The following is a 17,429-nucleotide window of genomic DNA, read 5'->3' as shown; positions in this document are numbered from 1 at the left end:
ACCAGATGCTTCACACAATTAATATTAACAACAAGGGGAAGGAAGGCAAGCCAAAATAGAGAAAGATCAGGTTAAAGAACATCTAGATAAATTAGATATATTCAAGTTGGCTGGACCGGATGAAATTTATTCTAGTGTGTGTAAGGAACTCGCGGAAGCAATTTGGGAACCATAAGCAATTATCTTTTGAGAACTCATGGAGCGGAGGGTGAATTCCCAGAGGACAAGAGAAGGCAAATATAGTATCTATCTTTAAAAAGGCAAACGAAGGACTCAGAGAATTATAGACCAGTCAGCTTAACTTTGATACCTGGAAAATATACTGGAACAAATTCTTAAACAATCAGTTTAGACTCAGACTTTAACGCCAGAAGGGACTATTATGATCATGTCGTCTGACCTCCTGCACATCCCAGTCCACAGGACCTCACTCACCTGCCCTATGCCCAGTTATTGACTGGGTTATTGAAGTCCTCAAATCTTGATTTAAAGACTTCAAGTTACAGAGAATCGACCGTTTACTCTAAGTCAAACCAGCAAGTGACCCGTGCCCCATGTTGCAGAGGAAGGCCACAGGGTCGTTGCCAATCTGACCTGGGCATTCCTTCACAACCTCAAATATGGTGATCAGTTAGATCCTGAGCATGTGGGCAAGACCCTCCAGTCAGAGACCTGGGAAAGAATTCTCTGTAGTAACACCAAGCGTCTATTCCTAAGATTTATCTGTTTGGATGCAATGGTTGGGCTCCTCTCTGCTGATTTCCAGAATATTCTAGCCCCTTTTTGACACGGTTATTGTAATCTGTTGATGCCTGGCTCTCTCCATCATTCTCTCAGTACTGTGGGGTAGAGGGGTTGGTTCATGTGGCACAGAAGTTCCTTGGCCTTCTGAGCAGTGTATCTTGATTGAGAGGGAAGTGAGGCTCCTGCTCTTGTGTACTGAACTCCATCAAGGCCTCACCTGATCACTTGCTCCAGGTTTAATGCCTTGGTTGTCTCCTTCAGGTACGAATGCCTGTGGAGTGAATAATGGAGGCTGCACCCATCTCTGCTTTGCCAGGGTTTCTGACTTTGTTTGTGCATGTCCAGATGAACCAGATGGACGACCCTGCTCCACCGGTGAGTTCAGAGAGGTTCTCTGGGGTAATAGCATCCATATGTGAACCACAGCCAGCACTCCCACCCTGGCCTTTAGCATCTCCTGTTGAGAAGCAGGGTATGTGGGAGGTCTCCAAACCTACAAAAGTCCCTACAATGTAAGTCAAGCAGCTGTGAGCTGCAAATACCTTTCCTACATTGCTTCCTGCTGGAGCGGATGGGCATTGGGTATCCGTGCTCTGTACACAAATTCTTGGTCTCACTATTTAGGAAGTGATCTGTGGTCTAGCAGACTTCTTCATCTGTCTCACAAAACCAGTCTCCTATTTCTTTTTCTGTCTTTATTGTTTAGTTCCTGGAATGGTGCCCCCTGTTCCTGAAACAACCAGTATGAGCGAGAGGAGCCAGACCTCACCTGGCAGATCAGGCTCTGCAACGACCAAACCCCACACATCCCTGGAAGCAACAGAAGGAAAGTGAGTGACTTTGCAGCTTGCAATGTGGACTTGAGAGTTAAATGCAGGATGTGCATGTCCCTTTCAGCTTCCACCACCTTATCACACCTCCCCAAGGTAGAGTGAGACCATAAAACCTCTAGACACCCTGTAAATAGCCACAGAAGACCCTGTCTACGAAGGCAGAGGCCCGTACTAGAGCCCTGCAAATCTGTGGATATCTGAGGACCATTTTTGTAGATTGGATGGTAAATACAAATTTTGTATTCGCGCAGGGCTCTAAATATAGGATCTCAAAGGTGGGGAAGCAGCTGTCTGCAGCTCATAGCCTGTGAGGCTGCTTCCTTCCAGATCCTATATTCCCTCCCCCTGCTCCATACAGAGAAAGGGGCGGTGATAGATCAAGACAGGCAGCAAAATCCCCCAGCTCCTATTGATGCAGTTTAAGCAGCCAAGCAATTTAGGAAACTCCCGACTTCAGTATTGCTGTATCAGGTCAGTTGGAGAGGGAGGCAGCTGCTTCTGCAAAGTAAGTTAGGAAGCCATATGAGCTGCAGACAGCTGCTTCTTGATCTATCTCCTCTCCTTTCTCTGTATTTGGGGGGAGAAAGGGGAGAGGAATACAGGATCTAGAAGGCGAGGAAGCAGCCTCATAGGCTATGAGCTACAGACAGCTGCTTCCCCACTTTTGAGATCCTGTATACAGTACACTTGCACACAGACACTGCTCCTAAGAGGCACTGAGAGATAGCTGGCTGCTGGTGCGGTTTGCGGATAAAAGACAGAGGGCAGATAGCGGGTCAGATACAAATTGATTCTTTCGGATGCGGATCCACATTTTTGTATCTGCGCAGGGCTCTAGCCAGCACTCTCTGGAGCTGGCATGGGCTGCATAGGCCTTGCTGCCCACTTTCAAATGTGCCTGCTAGCGTGATTGGCTGTTCAAGATGCAGGAATACTCTTGGCCCTGCCCATGGTACCCTGTGCTTCACACGTATGACTGCTGAACTCTTAACATGGAGAATGATTTCCCATGGGATGGGGTGGGAGCTCCATTGCTTTGATCATTTTAAACTAGACTGGGCAGAGCCCTGGAAGCAGTCCTGCCTTGCCCCGAAAGGGATAGCTAGGATGGGACCAAACAGCGTGTCTGCAGGTCTTACTTTTATGATTAAATGCATAGAAAGTATTTTCTGCCATTGTCCCTTGGCCCACTTCTCTCCCTGCCCAGCAGGGAGAGCTCTTCCATCGCATATTGGGGTATTAACTGCAAGCAAAGACATACCTCTTTCTCTTTGCTGGGAATAAAAATCCCTGCAGAAAAATTTTTCTCTGCAGGGCTGGCTTTTCTTCTGTTCCTTTCCTAAGAGATTAGCACTATGTAGCCTCAATGCAGAGGGAAGGGGAAGAGTGACTGCTCAGCGCTAATGCCCTTTCTTGAATATGTCCCATGAACAAGCTGTCCAAAGATCCTAGCTTCACTTGCAGTGCGACAGAAGAGTGTGGAGACTCTAAGATCTACAGAGTTAGGTCCAGAGAAACCTCTTTCATCTGGGTAGAAGGGTATACTTGAGCAGGCAAAGGAAGCTCTTGTCATAATGCCCCTTCTCAAACCCCCAGCTTACCCTCCATTCCCAGCTGCAGCCTGCCGTATCCTGCATGGCTCCATCCATATCCAGATGATGACTGGCTGCTCTGTGCAGTGAGATGATAACTCTGTGTCTTTGTGCCCTTCAGCTGCTCTGACAAAGATATTGGCCAAGGACTGTGCACCCGGAAGAACGAGGCAGTACTGGCAACCACAGGTGAGTTCTTCTTCCTTACCCTCTGCTAGCTGAACCTTTCTTCCAGATTATTCCAGGGCCTTTCGCTCTAAGGTGTTCAGGACTCAAATATGACCACCTTCAATCTCATTCTGAGCAGGACAAGGAGTATCCCAAGGATGAAAATCAGTCATGCTCTCTTTCAGCCCCAAACAGGCTCTTCCCTAGGTGGCCAGAGGAGAGGATTTTAGTCTGAAGGACAGCAGAGTTCCCCAACCCCCACATTCATCACTCAGGAGGAACAAGTTTAGCTCTCAAAGGGTACTTTCCCCCTCTAGTCTGGTTGGTGAGGAAGACTAACCCAGCCAGGGAGTAAGCTGGGAGCAGAAGGGGGTTAACTTGCCCCTATCTTTGAAAAATAATATCACCCCTACTTCAGAGGTCTTCTCCAGATTCCGTGAGGAGGAGAGAATGGGCTCAAGCTGTGCCAAGATCCACCCTAGAGTTGGGCTGCTAAACCCCAATACATAGGTGTGTACATGTATGCACACACAGCTACACTAGTTTTGAACATAGTCCAGTGGCACAGAAAGGGCCTCCTCTCACCCTTGCTATTCTTTTTCAGGAGAAGGGCTGCATGTCACCTACATTATTGGAGGCCTCCTGAGTGTCTTGGTCATTCTGCTGCTTATTGCTGCTCTAATTATATACAGGTATCTGACCCCCACTTCCCATCCTGTCCCCTTCTTCTCTGTTGTTGGTGAATTGAGTCTTTTGGTTGAAGGAGATTTTCAACAAAGGTCCTTCATCACTGTGGCTACAAGCATCTCATTATCTGGAAACAGTAATAATAACGATTTCATTTTATTTACGAAGACCCCTGGCCCACGTAGACCTTGGGGAGCAGACTGAGGTCTGTTGGGCAGCCCTAAAGTTCTTCTCCTCCTCCTCCTTATAAAGAGCATATGGGAAGAGCCACGCCCTGCACTTGCACCCAGCCCTCCTGCTCCCTGCTCTGCAAAACCCTGTTTGGCTCGATGTTATACAGAGTCTGGAAAATCGTATGCAGGAGTGTGATGGAATTTGTATCACCATGGCATTGGATCTCGTCTAGTACAGAAGTTCTCAAATTTCATTGTATCGCGACCCCCTTCTGACAACAAAAATTACTACATGATCCCAGGACAGGGGACTAAAGCCTGAGCCCACCCAAGCACCGCTGCCCCGGGTTTGGGGGCCCAAGCCCGAGCCGTACCACCAAGGGCTAGGGGGCAAAGTTGAAGCCCAGGCAAAGGGCCTGTAACCTGAGCCCCACTGCCCAGGGCTGCAGCGCTCGGGCTTCAGCTTCAGCCTGGGGCAGTGGGGCTCGGGCTTCGGCACCAGGCTCCAGCAAGTCTAACACCAGCCCTGGTGACCTCATTAAAATGGGGTCGTGACCCACTTTGGGGTCCCGACCCACAAGTTGAGAAACGCTGGTCTAGTAAATCTCTGAGTTCCAAACGCTTTCAGCCAGCTGCTCTCACAAGCTCTTCCAGAGCGTGACCCTCTCCTAAGGGGCACTTGTTTTGTTCTACTGATCTCTGTCTCTGTAAAGTCCATGACCTGATTCTGCTCTTATGGGTTTTACACTAATATGACTCCATTGCCTAATAGCGAAGTCACCTCTGACTTGTACTGGTGTAAGCGAGAGACAACCCGACTGCCTTGCACTAGTGCATGGTGCCTGTACAGGCAGCTGAAGGGAACACCTGTACCTGATGAAACAGGCTCTCCTCCGGCCTGAGGGAACAAGTAGATCATTGGAGCTTTCTGGTCACTAGGTTGGGGCCTTGTCTGTAGAAACAGACCTTTTGGCAATGGGACCGTATCTCTCTACTGACAGAATCATAGAAACGTAGGGCTGGAAGGGACCTCAAGGTCATGTAGTCCAGTCCTCTGCACTGAGTCAGGACCAAGTAAATCTAGACAGTCTGTGACAGATGGTTTTTAAGAACAGGTTAGACAAACTCCAATTTTGGGGATTCCACAACCTCCTTTGAAAACTTATTCCAGCGCTTAAATATTCGTATAGTTAGAAAGTTTTTCTCACATCTAGCCAAAGTCTCCCTTGCTGCAGATTAAGCCTGTTATTCCTTCACCTACCCTGAGTGGTCATCAGTCACAGTCCTCTTTGTAACAGCCCCTAACATATTTAAAGACTGTTATCAGGTGCCCCTCTCAGTCTTGAGCAAAGAAGACTAAACATACCCAGTTTTTTTTAAACCTTTCCTCATTGGTCAGGTTTTGTAAATCATTTATCATTTTTGCTGCTGCCCTCTGGACACACTCTAATCTATTTACATGTTTCTTAAGGTGTGGCTCTCAGAACTGGACACAGAACTCCAGATGAGGCCTACCAGTGCCAAGTAGAGCAGAATAATTATCCCCATGTCTTACATATGAAACTCCTGTTAATATACTTCAGAAAAATTAGTGTTTTTCACAGCATATCACATTATTGGCTCATATTAAATTAGTGATCCACTATAACCCCCCGCCCCCTTTTCAGCAATACTATCCCCATTTTGTAGTTGTGCACTTAATTTTTCCTTCCTAAATGTAGTACTTTATACTGGTCTTTACTGAATTTCATCTTGTTGATTTCAGTCCAATTTGTCAGTCACTTTGAATTTTCATCTTGTCCTGCAAAGTGCTTGCAACCCCTTCCAGCTTGGTGGTATCCTCAAATTTTATAAGTATACTCTCCACTCCATTATGAGAGTCACTAATTAAAATATTGAATAGTACCAGACCCAGGACAATACCACCTATGTGGGACCCCATTAGATATGTCCCCATAGTCTGACAGTGAATCATTGATAAATACGATTTGAGTACGGTCTTCAACAAGTTGTACACTTTATAATAATTTTATCACATTTCCTTATTTTGCTGATGGGACTATAATGTGGGACTGTGTCAAAAGCCTTATGAAAATCAAGATATATCATGAATATTGCTTCCCCTCTATTCACTAGACCAGTATCCCTGTCAAAAAGGAAGTTAGTTTGGTTTGGCATGATTTGTTCTTGACAAATCCATTTTAACTATTCCTTATAACCCTGTTCTCTCCTAATCCAAGTTAGGCTGACTGGTCTATAATTCTCCCGGTGTTCTGTGTTTCTCCTTTTAAAATATAGTTGCTATGTTTCCCCTTTGCCAGTCATCAGGGACCTCACCTGTTCTCCATCAGTTCTCAATGATAATTGGTAACAGTTCCGAGATTGCTTCAGCTAGTTCCTTAAAGACACTAGGATGAATTTCATCAGGCCTAGCCAACTTGAATACATCTCACTTGTCTAAATATTCTCTAATCTGTTCTCTCTCTATTTTGGCTTGCGTTCCTTCCCCCTTGTTGTTAAATTAATTCTATTAACCTTTTTAGTGAAGACTGAAGCAAAGTAAGCAATACCTCAGCTTTCTAGAGTTCTCTGTTAGGTCTCCTTCACCACTAAGTAGAGGACCTACACTTTCATTTGTCTTTCTCTTGCTCTTAGTGTATTGATAGAAGCTCTTCTTATTGCCTTTTATGTCCCTTGCTAGGTGTAACTCATTTTGTGTCTTAGCCTTTCTGACTTCGTCTTTGCATGTTTATGCTATTCTTTTGTACTCCTCCTTGGCAGTTTGTCCATGTTTCCACTTTTTGTAGGTTTCCTTTTTGATATTCAGGTCATTAAAGGCTCCTGATGGAGACATACAGTCCTCTTACTGGTCTTTCTATCTTTCTTTACCGTCGAGATAGTTTGCTGTTGCTCCTTTAATACTGTCTCTTTGAGAAACTACCAGCTCCCCATAACTCCTTTTTCTCTTAGAATTTCTTCCTATGGGGCCTTCTCTACCAGTTCTGAGTTAGTTAAAGTCTGATTTTTGAAGTCCATCTTCCTTATTCTGCTGTTTTCACTTCTTCCTTTCCTTATAATCATGAAGCCCATCATTTCATGATCACTTTCACCCAAGTTGCCATACACCTTCAGATTAGCAACCAATTCCTTCCTGTTAAGTAAGCTAGTTTAGACTTGATTCTATGTCCTTAGTTACTGCCTCCACCTTCTGAAACAAGAAGTTGTCCCCCAACACATTCCAAGAACTTACTGGACGTTTTGTGTTACCTTGCCAACAGATATCTGGGTAGTTAGTCTCCCATTACTACCAGGTCATGTGTTTTGGATATTTCTGTTGTTTGTTCTTCCACCTCCTCTTCCTGATTTCTCCTCCTACAGACACAAGAAGTCTAAGTTCACAGACCCTGGCTTGGGGAACCTGACTTACAGTAACCCGTCATACCGGACAGCTACCCAGGAGGTGAAGATCGAAACTATTCCCAAGCCGACCTTGTACAACCAGCTGTGCTATAAGAAGGAGGTAAGAGCTGCTCTTAGAGGCCTCCGGGACCAACTTCTAACTGTCCTAACATTACAAATCTATGTAAATAGTGAGAGTGAATTGTGCTTGGTTCTTGGCAGGTGCCTGAACCCCGAAAACATCCCCATCCGGAGAGCTCTCCAAAATCTGTCCCAGGAAGATCCCTGGGATGGGTGAGGGCAGCTGCAGTAAGCTACCAAGCAAGACTCACAGGGCTTAACTAGCACATCTCTCAGTTCCTCATTGTTTCCCACTTGCACAGACCTGCCTTAGGCTCCAACTTTCCCCTCTATTCCTGTAGTCTCCTGTATCCCTGTTACAGTGTTGCTGGCCACCAGGCTGTTGGGTTTAAAGGGAAAATTCTACCTTTGGACCCACGTTCCTTGGCTGAGTCCTGTCCTTCCCCACCGACCCTAACACTGCCCTGGGCAGTCACGGATAGAACCAGGAAGAGTCTGGCTAGAAGGGACACAGCTCTTGTCTATGCACCATGTGGAGGGGCAGGGTGGAGAGAAGAACTGAAAATCCTGATGACTAGGACATTGGTATGGGCCCCATATAGGGCTGTATCTATTTTTATCGTGTAGCACTTAGTTTCTCCTCTTTGTTTCCTCAGCAACTTTCTCATCCCCCTGATAGCTTCTCATCTTTCTTCTTCTGATTTCTGCTCACATCCTCACGTCAGGTATCACTGCTCTGTTTGTGTATGTGTGAGTGACCCCCATCTCCTTCACTCCTGCAGCACTGAAAGGCTCTAACAACTGTCATGTACAAATTGCTGCTCGGCTGGCTTTCCCATGTGTCTGTGTTTGTGCCTTTGAACTAGCTCAACTAAACTCCCTGGGCTGGGGATGCACAGGACATTTTCTAGCACTGGTCTTTTGGTTGTGTGGCTAAGGGTTTGCAGTTTATGCTACTTAAACTCCCCCAGATAAGTTATTTTCTTTACGATTCTTGTAGACCCTGGAGATGGATAAGGCCTGTTATACCATTGACTCCCTTTCCCAGGGGCCAGGATAGGATTGTTCCATATAGGACAATTTTTAGTGGTTTTGTTTGAAATGCCCCAAGAAATAGATCCCTCAACCTTTCCTCTGTATTTCACAGCCTCCAATACTCCATTGTCACAATGGTTTCCCTGAGATTCACTCTAAACCTTTCCCATTTTTTTCTTAGTCTCATTACTTAGATATACCCACATGTGTCACACACATAATTCTTCTCTCCTCTGGGGAGGGGGGCGGGGGGGGGCGAGTTTACAAACACCTATGAGATGTCTACACCCATGCCTCTTCAGTTATCATTGAGCCAAGCTAGACAGAATTCACTCTTAATCTCTGCTCATAACTTTGTCCCTCTAGCCCTCTGATAATTTCTGTTGTTCTTCTCTATACTTCCTCTGTTATTTTCACTGCAGTGAGGTGCTCAAACCCAAAACAGTAGACCAGGTGGGCTGTCTCAAGATGCGTATAGAGGGCAACTTGCTCCTCCCTGCTCTGGGATATAAAGCCACTGCATATGCAGCTCCCAAACTGATTAACCTTTTTAGCAGCCTTATCCCATTGTAAACTCCTACCTGATTTCCTGCCTACTTCTGCCCTTTAGTCTCTCTTGGCTGTTCCTGCTTCCCAGGTTTCTTCTTCCTATTCAGGCTCTGGTATTATTCCTGCCCCCAAATGGCATTGGCTCCATTTGTCCAAGTGAAGCAGAAGAGCCATCTTCCCTCACCTTTTTCCATGGATTGAAGGAGCCTGGAGATTTGGAATGGGTATTCCTTTGGGGAGGGCTTGGGTGTGCTGGGCTGAGCATTGTGAGGGGGAAGACTAGAATGGTCTCTGCTGCCCTGATGGCAGCAGCCAATTACTCTTTTCATTGAGGGCCATCCCTTTGCTTGCTTCTTTGCCTGTCTCATTCCAGCCGCTGCTTTGTTCTTTGGCTAGAAGTGACTGATGCTCTGTGGGTATTTTTATTCTGTTGTCTCCCCGCTAGGCTGGTCATGATCATTGCTACACCAAGGAAAAGATCAAGATTGTGGAAGGAATATGCCTCTTGTCCGGTGACGAGTCTGAGTGGGATGACCTCAAGCAGATACGGAGCTCCCGGGGAGGGATACTCCGGGACCACGTCTGCATGAAGACTGACACTGTCTCTATCCAGGCCAGCTCTGGCTCACTGGATGACACCGAAACTGAGCAGCTGCTGCAGGAGGAGCAGTCTGAGTGCAGCAGTGTCAACACGGCGGCAGCCACCCCGGAACGGCGCGGCTCACTCCCAGACACAGGCTGGAAACACCAATGCAAGCCCTCCACGGAGAGTGAAGTCTAAAGCATGCACTACCTTGGAGATGCCCAGCTCCTCCTCAGCCCCTGCTCCATATGAATGAGACAGGACTCATTCTGTCATGCAGGGAGAAGCCCAGAGACTAGCCTTCCTGTTGCAAGGAGCCCAGAGACTGACTGCCTTTCAGCAAGGAGCTGGGGCCAGACTGTTCCCTCATGGCAGGGGGGAATGGACCCCAGAGACCCTTTGGGCTCATTCTCACTGTTTTGTGGTTTATTTATATGTTCCCTTTTCCTGGAAGCTGCCATGGTAACTTCTGCAGTGACTCCTCTGGGCTGAGTCTAATTCAGATTCTGTCCCCTCTGGCAATCTGCGAGTTCTGCACTGTCAAGCTCACAATTCATGCCTCTGGGAGAGCAGAGCTCCTCCACTGCCAGCTTCTCATCAGGCTCAGCACCTCTTGCCTGCTTCATTCAGAGGCCAGCTCTGCTCTCTCTACTTTGGGGAATTGGTGGAGGGCTGAAAGACGGGACAATGTAGCAGCAGGTCACTTCTAAGGGGATAAAGAGAGCAACCACAGCTGCTATGTTTCTTGTGATTGATGTCATTAGAATGTCACTGCCACTTTCCCCACCTTCTGGCACATCTCTACAGGAGTGATGAAGCCTGGTGCTGGAGCACTGTGTCTGTTGCTGGCAATGGACACTGCTCCTATTCACCTTGTTGCTATCACCCACTTCAAAAAAAAAAAAAAAAAAAACTGAATGCAGATAGGACTCTCCTAACTGCTTTCAGTGTACAGTGGCGTTAGAGCCGCCATATCGGGGGACAGAATATATTTTTACTGCTCTTAGCTCCACAGGCCTACTGCGAGGAAACTCAGCTCAGAGGGAGAGAATCTGGAGTGTATTCCTTCTTTTTCATTATCAACAAAGCTGTTTATAAAGTTCCCATCAGAAGGCCAGCCAGTTACACTTGTGCAAAGCTATGGAAGACCATGGGCCTGACTAGATGTCACTAAGGATCTGTTGTGGCTGGTAGAACCTTTTTTTTTTACTAGTGGTGTGTGAAATGGGATGATTGGGGAAACCATTCTATTAGTAAACTGAGCCCATTTGACATGGAATCAGAGAAATAACCATGGCGCTCTAGGGGCCATTTTTGAATAGTCACTTATCAACTAGAAGTTGTGCTTTAAGCTCCATTTTTTTTACTGGCAAATAATTCTTCTTGCAGAGGTCTCTATTCTTCCCCTCAGCTGTGTGGGGACCCAGTTCTATTCTGGCTCTGCAGCCTATGAGGCCTTTCACTTATACCTGGCTCCTATACACAGAGCATGGTGGGTTTCCTGCTGGGCCCTGGTAGCTTTGGGGTGTGCTTGGGCCGGGGTGCTGAGTGGTGTCCAAGCATGACATAGGCAATAGGCATCCACGTGGAATAGGGCTCATGGGAACCCAAAGACAAACCACATTTGAACTAGTCTCTGCAAATCCTCATTTTTTAGGAGGGAAGGGGAGAGCAAGGAAGGCAGGGGGTGGAAAACCCACACACCTAATTATTTGAGCTTCAAGAGAGACATCCCTGGCAGCATTTGAAGCTTTAGCTCCTTCTGGGCCCAAAGCTCTTCTTTTAATATTCTCTTGATTTGCCACATCTAAAGGAAAAAACCTCTCCCCCTTCCAAAAGAGGGTTTAGTCCCCACATTTCCTTCGTAGGAATTTTATCGAAGGTAAAAAATGAAATCCCAAGCTAGCTGTTTGGAAACAGAACTGTCCCAAGGAGTGATCCCCTGCGATAATCCCAGCCTTGCCTCCTGCTGTGGAAAGGCCATGTGCATTTCCCATCCAGGGTGTAGGGAGGACCCAGCTGGTGCTAGGGGTGGGTGCTTCATGGAGTGGTGATTTGGATTCAGTGGGGAGAAAAAGCAGTAGGAGCCAGAGCTTTGCCATCTCACTAACATGGACCTGGGCTAGCCAGGCTGCAACACACAGGGGCAAGAGCAAGGGCTCAAGTGTAGGAGGAAGACCCCAGTTGGGAGGGAGCCTGTGTGTAGGGCAGTGGAAGCAGGGTGGGGAACTAGCCTGTATGGGAAAAGGCTCTAACATCCTGGGAGAACAGCCCTACCTCTCTTCTCTCCTGATGAGCTATGTGAATGCATCACTCTGCACTACACATTAAACATCCAGGTGTGTGGGGAAGAGGGACTGGAAACACCCACCCATTCCCCTCAGTGGGGACTCAGTGGACCTATGGAAATAATAGCTGCTTGGTTTGAGAATGCAGAACAGAAGGAAAAGCTCAATCAATCTTTCCAACAGCTACTGGTGTTCAAACTCTGTCTGAAACTATGCACATTCCTACTCCTAGGAAGGAAACCTGTACATTCCAGCCCCAAGACCATTCACAGCTACCCTCCAAACTTCCCCAGTCCCTTCCCCTCCAACCCCAACAGAGATCATATGTCTGCTACGCTGGGGAGATGAAGCAGTGAAATCTCCTACAGCCCTAGTTCCACTACTGGTGTGAGCAGACATAAGATTCCCCAATGTGAGCTAACAGCCCTTGTGAGATGCTGCCTCGGGGGTGTATTGTATTTCCCTGTTCTGGGGAGGAGAAGGCCTTAATTGCATGAGGGCTATACAGAATGTAGAAAGGGCAGAACTGGGGGATGAACTCTTGAGCACTGATTTGCTATGTAAAAAGCAAACTTCTCTCTCCTGTTTGTCCTGAGCTAATGGCAGTGATTCCCCTGCATTCTTGTGTAATGATTTTAACGTTACTCACTGGAGAGATTGGACTTTCTGGAGTTATTTAACCACTATGTTCAGTATTTTAGGAGTTGATAATTTAATATAAATTTAGCTTTTCTTAATCACTCTGCTTGGCTTTGAGTTGTGAATCATGCATGTTATACTGGCTCCCTTTGGAGAATGAGGAGCTCCCGGCCTTGTTTGCATAGAACCTCATCTCTGCTCACTGAGCACCGCAGCTGGAGGGATTGAGAAGATGTAAATGGAAGCAGCGTTCTGTGGATAATCCAGCTGACAGTGACACACACATTCTTCAGCAGTGAAGCCTGATCTAAGGCCCACTGCCAAGAAAGAGACAACTCTGGCTCAAATGCAGTGAGCTCACATTCTTCCTTCACTCTGTTTGACATGGCAACAGGGGCTAGTAGCCTAGTCTTTCTGAAGAACATTGTGACCAAATTGTTGTTAGCCATATATGGATAGTGTTGCCTTTTCTATGGCTGCTGCAGGAATCCTCTCTTCATTGGTGCCTTTGCTTAATGCAGTGTGATGCTTTAAAGTCATTCTTGGTGGTAGGGGGTGTGTAGTGGGAGAGTTGTAAACAGAATCAAAATCTCCAGCCATGTCTCCCTGCTCTAACCATGAGACAGGATTGACTCACACACAGTTCACTGAGAGAAGTGGGATTTGGACCTTTTGATTTTAGTAATATTTTAAAACTGAAAGAGGAGGACAATCAAGCTTCTCTATGCAGAGATCCATCTCTGTATCACCCCCCATATGGTATTCAGGCAACAAGAGCAGAGAAAGCTGGTCTTCCACAGCAGACCACACCAAGGTAATTCAGTGTGGGCATAGCAGCTGGTTGCTCCTGAGCACTCACCTTTTTATTTTTTAAATGCCGCAGTGATACTTATGTTTGGGTATATGTGCTCCAATTTCTGAAACAAGTTATCTCTACTGCCAAGACATAGAGCCAGGCCCAATTCAAACTCACTTCCTAATCTGGCAGGGTTTGGGAACTATGCACAGAATGCACTAACTCCTGGGAAGGGTGGGAAGACAAAACCTCCTGTCACAGGTGGAGGAGTTACTGCAGCATAAGGAGGCCTGAAAGGAGATCCACTCCTCTGACAAAAGGAGGGTAGACTCAAGGGCAGTAGAGCTAAAGGGGAGTCAACTATTCTGAAGGTACCTGACAGAGATGATCCTGAAAGGGGGAATACAGAAGCCACCAACTGCATAACAAAATCAATGGAGTGATGAACGGCCTGAGCTGGGACGGCCATGAAACTCCAAAACACATGCAGGGGATAGTGAGGGAGCCTGGCCCAGGAGGATTGATTTTCTCTTAAGCATAGGGTGGGAAGTAAGATTCATTCTTGGGAAGAAGGCTGAAGGCAACACACTGAATTCCCTTTTGTTATAACGTCAGAGAGTAATAAGTCACTTTCTATTCTGATTCAGTGTATGTATGCTTTTTCCTCTGCAAAACATTCATAGAGAGTTTCAGCCCCTTATATCTTGGACTCTGCCCTCAGAGGTTTTATTTTTTCTGTAAGTTCCCATAAGGTGGACTGTTCAAGAGTTTGGATTTGTCCTGGGGAGACTCCAGAGGTGTATGTGTGTATCACACCTCACACACGTACTCAATTAGATCAATAGGACAAATTGCATTCTGTTTCCTCATTTTACATTTCTGTTTTCTTAGAACAAAACAAATAGGGAAGTTAAATGCAAAAATTGTAAATTAATTTAATCTTAGGGTTATGGCTTAGAACAGTAGAAAGTCATAGATTAGGGTTGGAAGAGATCTCAGGAGCTCATCTAGTCCAATCCCTCGCTCAAAGCAGGACCAATCCCAACTAAATCATAAAAACATAAGAATGACCATACTGGGTCAGACCAAAGGTCCATCCAGCCCAGTATCCTGTCTACTGACAGTGGCCAAGCCAGGTGCCCCAGAGGGGGTGAACCTAACAGGTAATGATCAAGCGATCTCTCTCCTGCCATCCATCTCCACCCTCTGACAAAGAGGCTAGGGACACCATTCCTTACCCATCCTGGTTAATAGCCATTAATGGACTTAACCTCCATTAATTTATCCAGTTCTCTTCTAAACCCTGTTATAGTCCTAGCCTTCACAACTTCCTCCGGCAAGGAGTTCCACAGGTTGACTGTGTGCAGAGTGAAGAACTACTTCCTTTTATTTGTTTTAAACCTGCTGCCCATCAGTTTCATTTGGTGGCCCCTAGTTCTTGTATTATGGGAACAAGTAAATAACTTATTCACTTTCTCCACACCACTCATGATTTTATATACCTCTATCATATTCCCCCTTAGTCTCCTCTTTTCCAAGCTGAAAAGTCCTAGCCTCTTTAATCTCTTCTCCTATGGGACCTGTTCCAAACCCCTAATCATTTTAGTTACTGTTTTCTGAACCTTTTCCAATGCCAGTATATCTTTTTTGAGATGAGGGGACCACATCTGTACACAGTATTCAAGATGTGGGCATACCATGGATTTATATAAGGCAATAAGATATTCTCTGTCTTATTCTCTATCCCTTTTTAAATGATTCCTAACATCCCGTTTGCTTTTTTGACTACCGCTGCACACTGCATGGACATCTTCAGAGAACTATCCACGATGACTCCAAGATCTTTTTCCTAATTAGTTGTAGCTAAATTAGCCCCCATCATATTGTATATATAGTTGGGGTTATTTTTTCCAATGTGCATTACTTTACATTTATTCACACTGGAAAAAATAAAATAAAAAATCATCCCAGCCAAGGTTTTGTCAAGCTGGGCCTTAAAAACCTCTAAGGATGGAGGTTCCACCACCACCTCCCTAGGTAACCCATTCTGGTGCTTCACCACCCTCCTAGTGAAATAGTTTTTCCTAATATCTAACCTACCTCTCTCTCTCCCCCACTGCAACATGAGACCATTGCTCCTTGTTCTGTCATCTGCCACCACTGAGAACAGCCTAGCTCCATCCTCTTTGGAACCCCCTTCAGGTAGTTGAAGGCTGCTATTAAATCCCCCCTCACTCTTCTCTTCTGTAGATTAAAATAAGACGAGTTCCCTCAGTCATGTGCCCTAGCCCCCTAATCATTTTCATTGCCCTGTGCTGGACTCTCTCCAATTTGTCCACATCCTTTCTGTAGTGGGGGGCCCACAACTGGACACAATACTCCAGATGTGGCCTCATCAGTACCAAATAGAGGGGAATTATCACTTCCCTGGATCTGCTGGCAATGCTCCTACTAATGCAGCCCAATATGCCGTTTGCCTTCTTGGCAACAAGGGCACACTGCTGACTCATACCCAGCTTCTTGTCCACTGTAATCCCCAGGTCCTTTTCTGCAGAACTGCTGCTTACCCAGTTGGTCCACAGCCTGTAGCAGTGTATGGGATTCTTCCATCCTAAGTGCAGGACTCTGCACTTGTCCTTGTTGAACCTTATCAGATTTCTTTTGCCCCAGTCCTCCAATTTATCTAGGTCACTCTGGACCCTATCCCTACCTTCCAGCATATCTACATCTCCTCCCATCTTAGCGTCATCCATGAAGTTGCTGAGGGTGCAATCCATCCCATCATCCAGATGATAGGCGCCAATGACTTCTGGTGCCAGTGGGTGCTCGACCCCCCTTCTACCCGCAGCCCATTCCAACCCCTTCCCCAAAGTCCCTGCCCCAACTCCGTTCCCTCCTTGCCCCTACTGGACTCCTTCCCCAAATCCCCGGCCCCGGCTCCTCCCCTGAGTGCCCCATGTTCCCACTCCTCCCCCCTCCCTCCAAGAGCTTGCTACAGGTGGTGGCAAGCGCTGGGAGGAGGCGGAGGTGAGGTGAGGCGAGGCAGGGGGGTGGGGGGGGAGAAAGCTTGGCTGCCAGTGGGTGCAGAGCACCCACTAATTTTTCCCCTTGGGTGCTCCAGCCCTAGAGCACCTACGGAGTTGGCGCCTATGATCCAGCTCATTAATGAAGATGTTGAACAAAATTGACCCCTGGGGCACTCCACTTGATACCGGCTGCCAATATTGAGATAGATATTGAGCCGTTGATCACTACCCGTTGAGCCCAACGATCTAGCCAGTTTTTTATCCACCTTCTAGTCCATTCATCCAATCCATACCTTTTTAACTTGCTGGCAAGAATACTGTGGGAGATTGTATCAAAAGCTTTGCTAAAGTCAAGATATATCATGTCCACCGCTTTTCCCCATAGCCACAGTGCCAGTTATCTCATCATAGAAGGCAATCAGGTTCGTCACAATACAGAAGGCTCATCACAATGCTAACTTGTCACATTGCATAGTAGTACGTATATCTTAAGGCCTCATTTAACAGACCTAACTACTACTCAAGTATATGCTGCTCTAATATCTTCTGATAGGTACAGTAGAACCTAGACTGATTAAAAAAGAGTTTCAGTCCAAGGATGGCTGCCAGAATGAAATGTGGCCACATAAACAGGTGGGGCAGTTTAGTTCCCATGGGAACATTAACTGGTGCATTTCTTGACTTAGGAACATCTAAACTCCTACCATAACCACTTCCATTAACCTAGATGTTTGCATTTAATACTGGAATGCAATTGGGAAGCCACTTCTCCTTTACAACAATATTAGGCTCCCCCATGAGACAAGAGATTGGGCCTTAGATGCCTGAACACCGCA

The 17,429-nt window shown here is 46.5% G+C and overlaps 1 protein-coding gene across 5 annotated transcripts in view; it reads left to right on the top strand.

Moving 5' to 3' along the window:
* LRP4 (LDL receptor related protein 4) overlaps positions 1-12,872 on the top strand; it is a 104,128-nt gene extending 91,256 nt beyond the window's left edge. For 4 of the 5 annotated variants that reach the window (XM_027831868.3, XM_037900192.2, XM_037900191.2 and 1 more), the window contains 6 exons: positions 1,006-1,119; positions 1,451-1,574; positions 3,291-3,358; positions 3,942-4,029; positions 7,576-7,717; positions 9,707-12,872. In XM_027831868.3, the coding sequence (XP_027687669.1) occupies positions 1,006-1,119; positions 1,451-1,574; positions 3,291-3,358; positions 3,942-4,029; positions 7,576-7,717; positions 9,707-10,042 (872 nt within the window). In that variant the 3' untranslated portion in view covers positions 10,043-12,872. Of the gene's footprint in view, positions 1-1,005; positions 1,120-1,450; positions 1,575-3,290; positions 3,359-3,941; positions 4,030-7,575; positions 7,718-8,333; positions 8,403-9,706 lie in introns of all 5 variants that reach the window. The other variant, XM_043548349.1, reaches the window with a different exon arrangement.
* Positions 12,873-17,429: the final 4,557 nt, after the last annotated feature.

This window comes from Chelonia mydas, chromosome 6 (genome assembly GCF_015237465.2).
Source record: "Chelonia mydas isolate rCheMyd1 chromosome 6, rCheMyd1.pri.v2, whole genome shotgun sequence".
Classification (NCBI taxonomy): domain Eukaryota; kingdom Metazoa; phylum Chordata; order Testudines; family Cheloniidae; genus Chelonia; species Chelonia mydas.
This window is presented reverse-complemented; position numbering and strand designations above follow the sequence as displayed.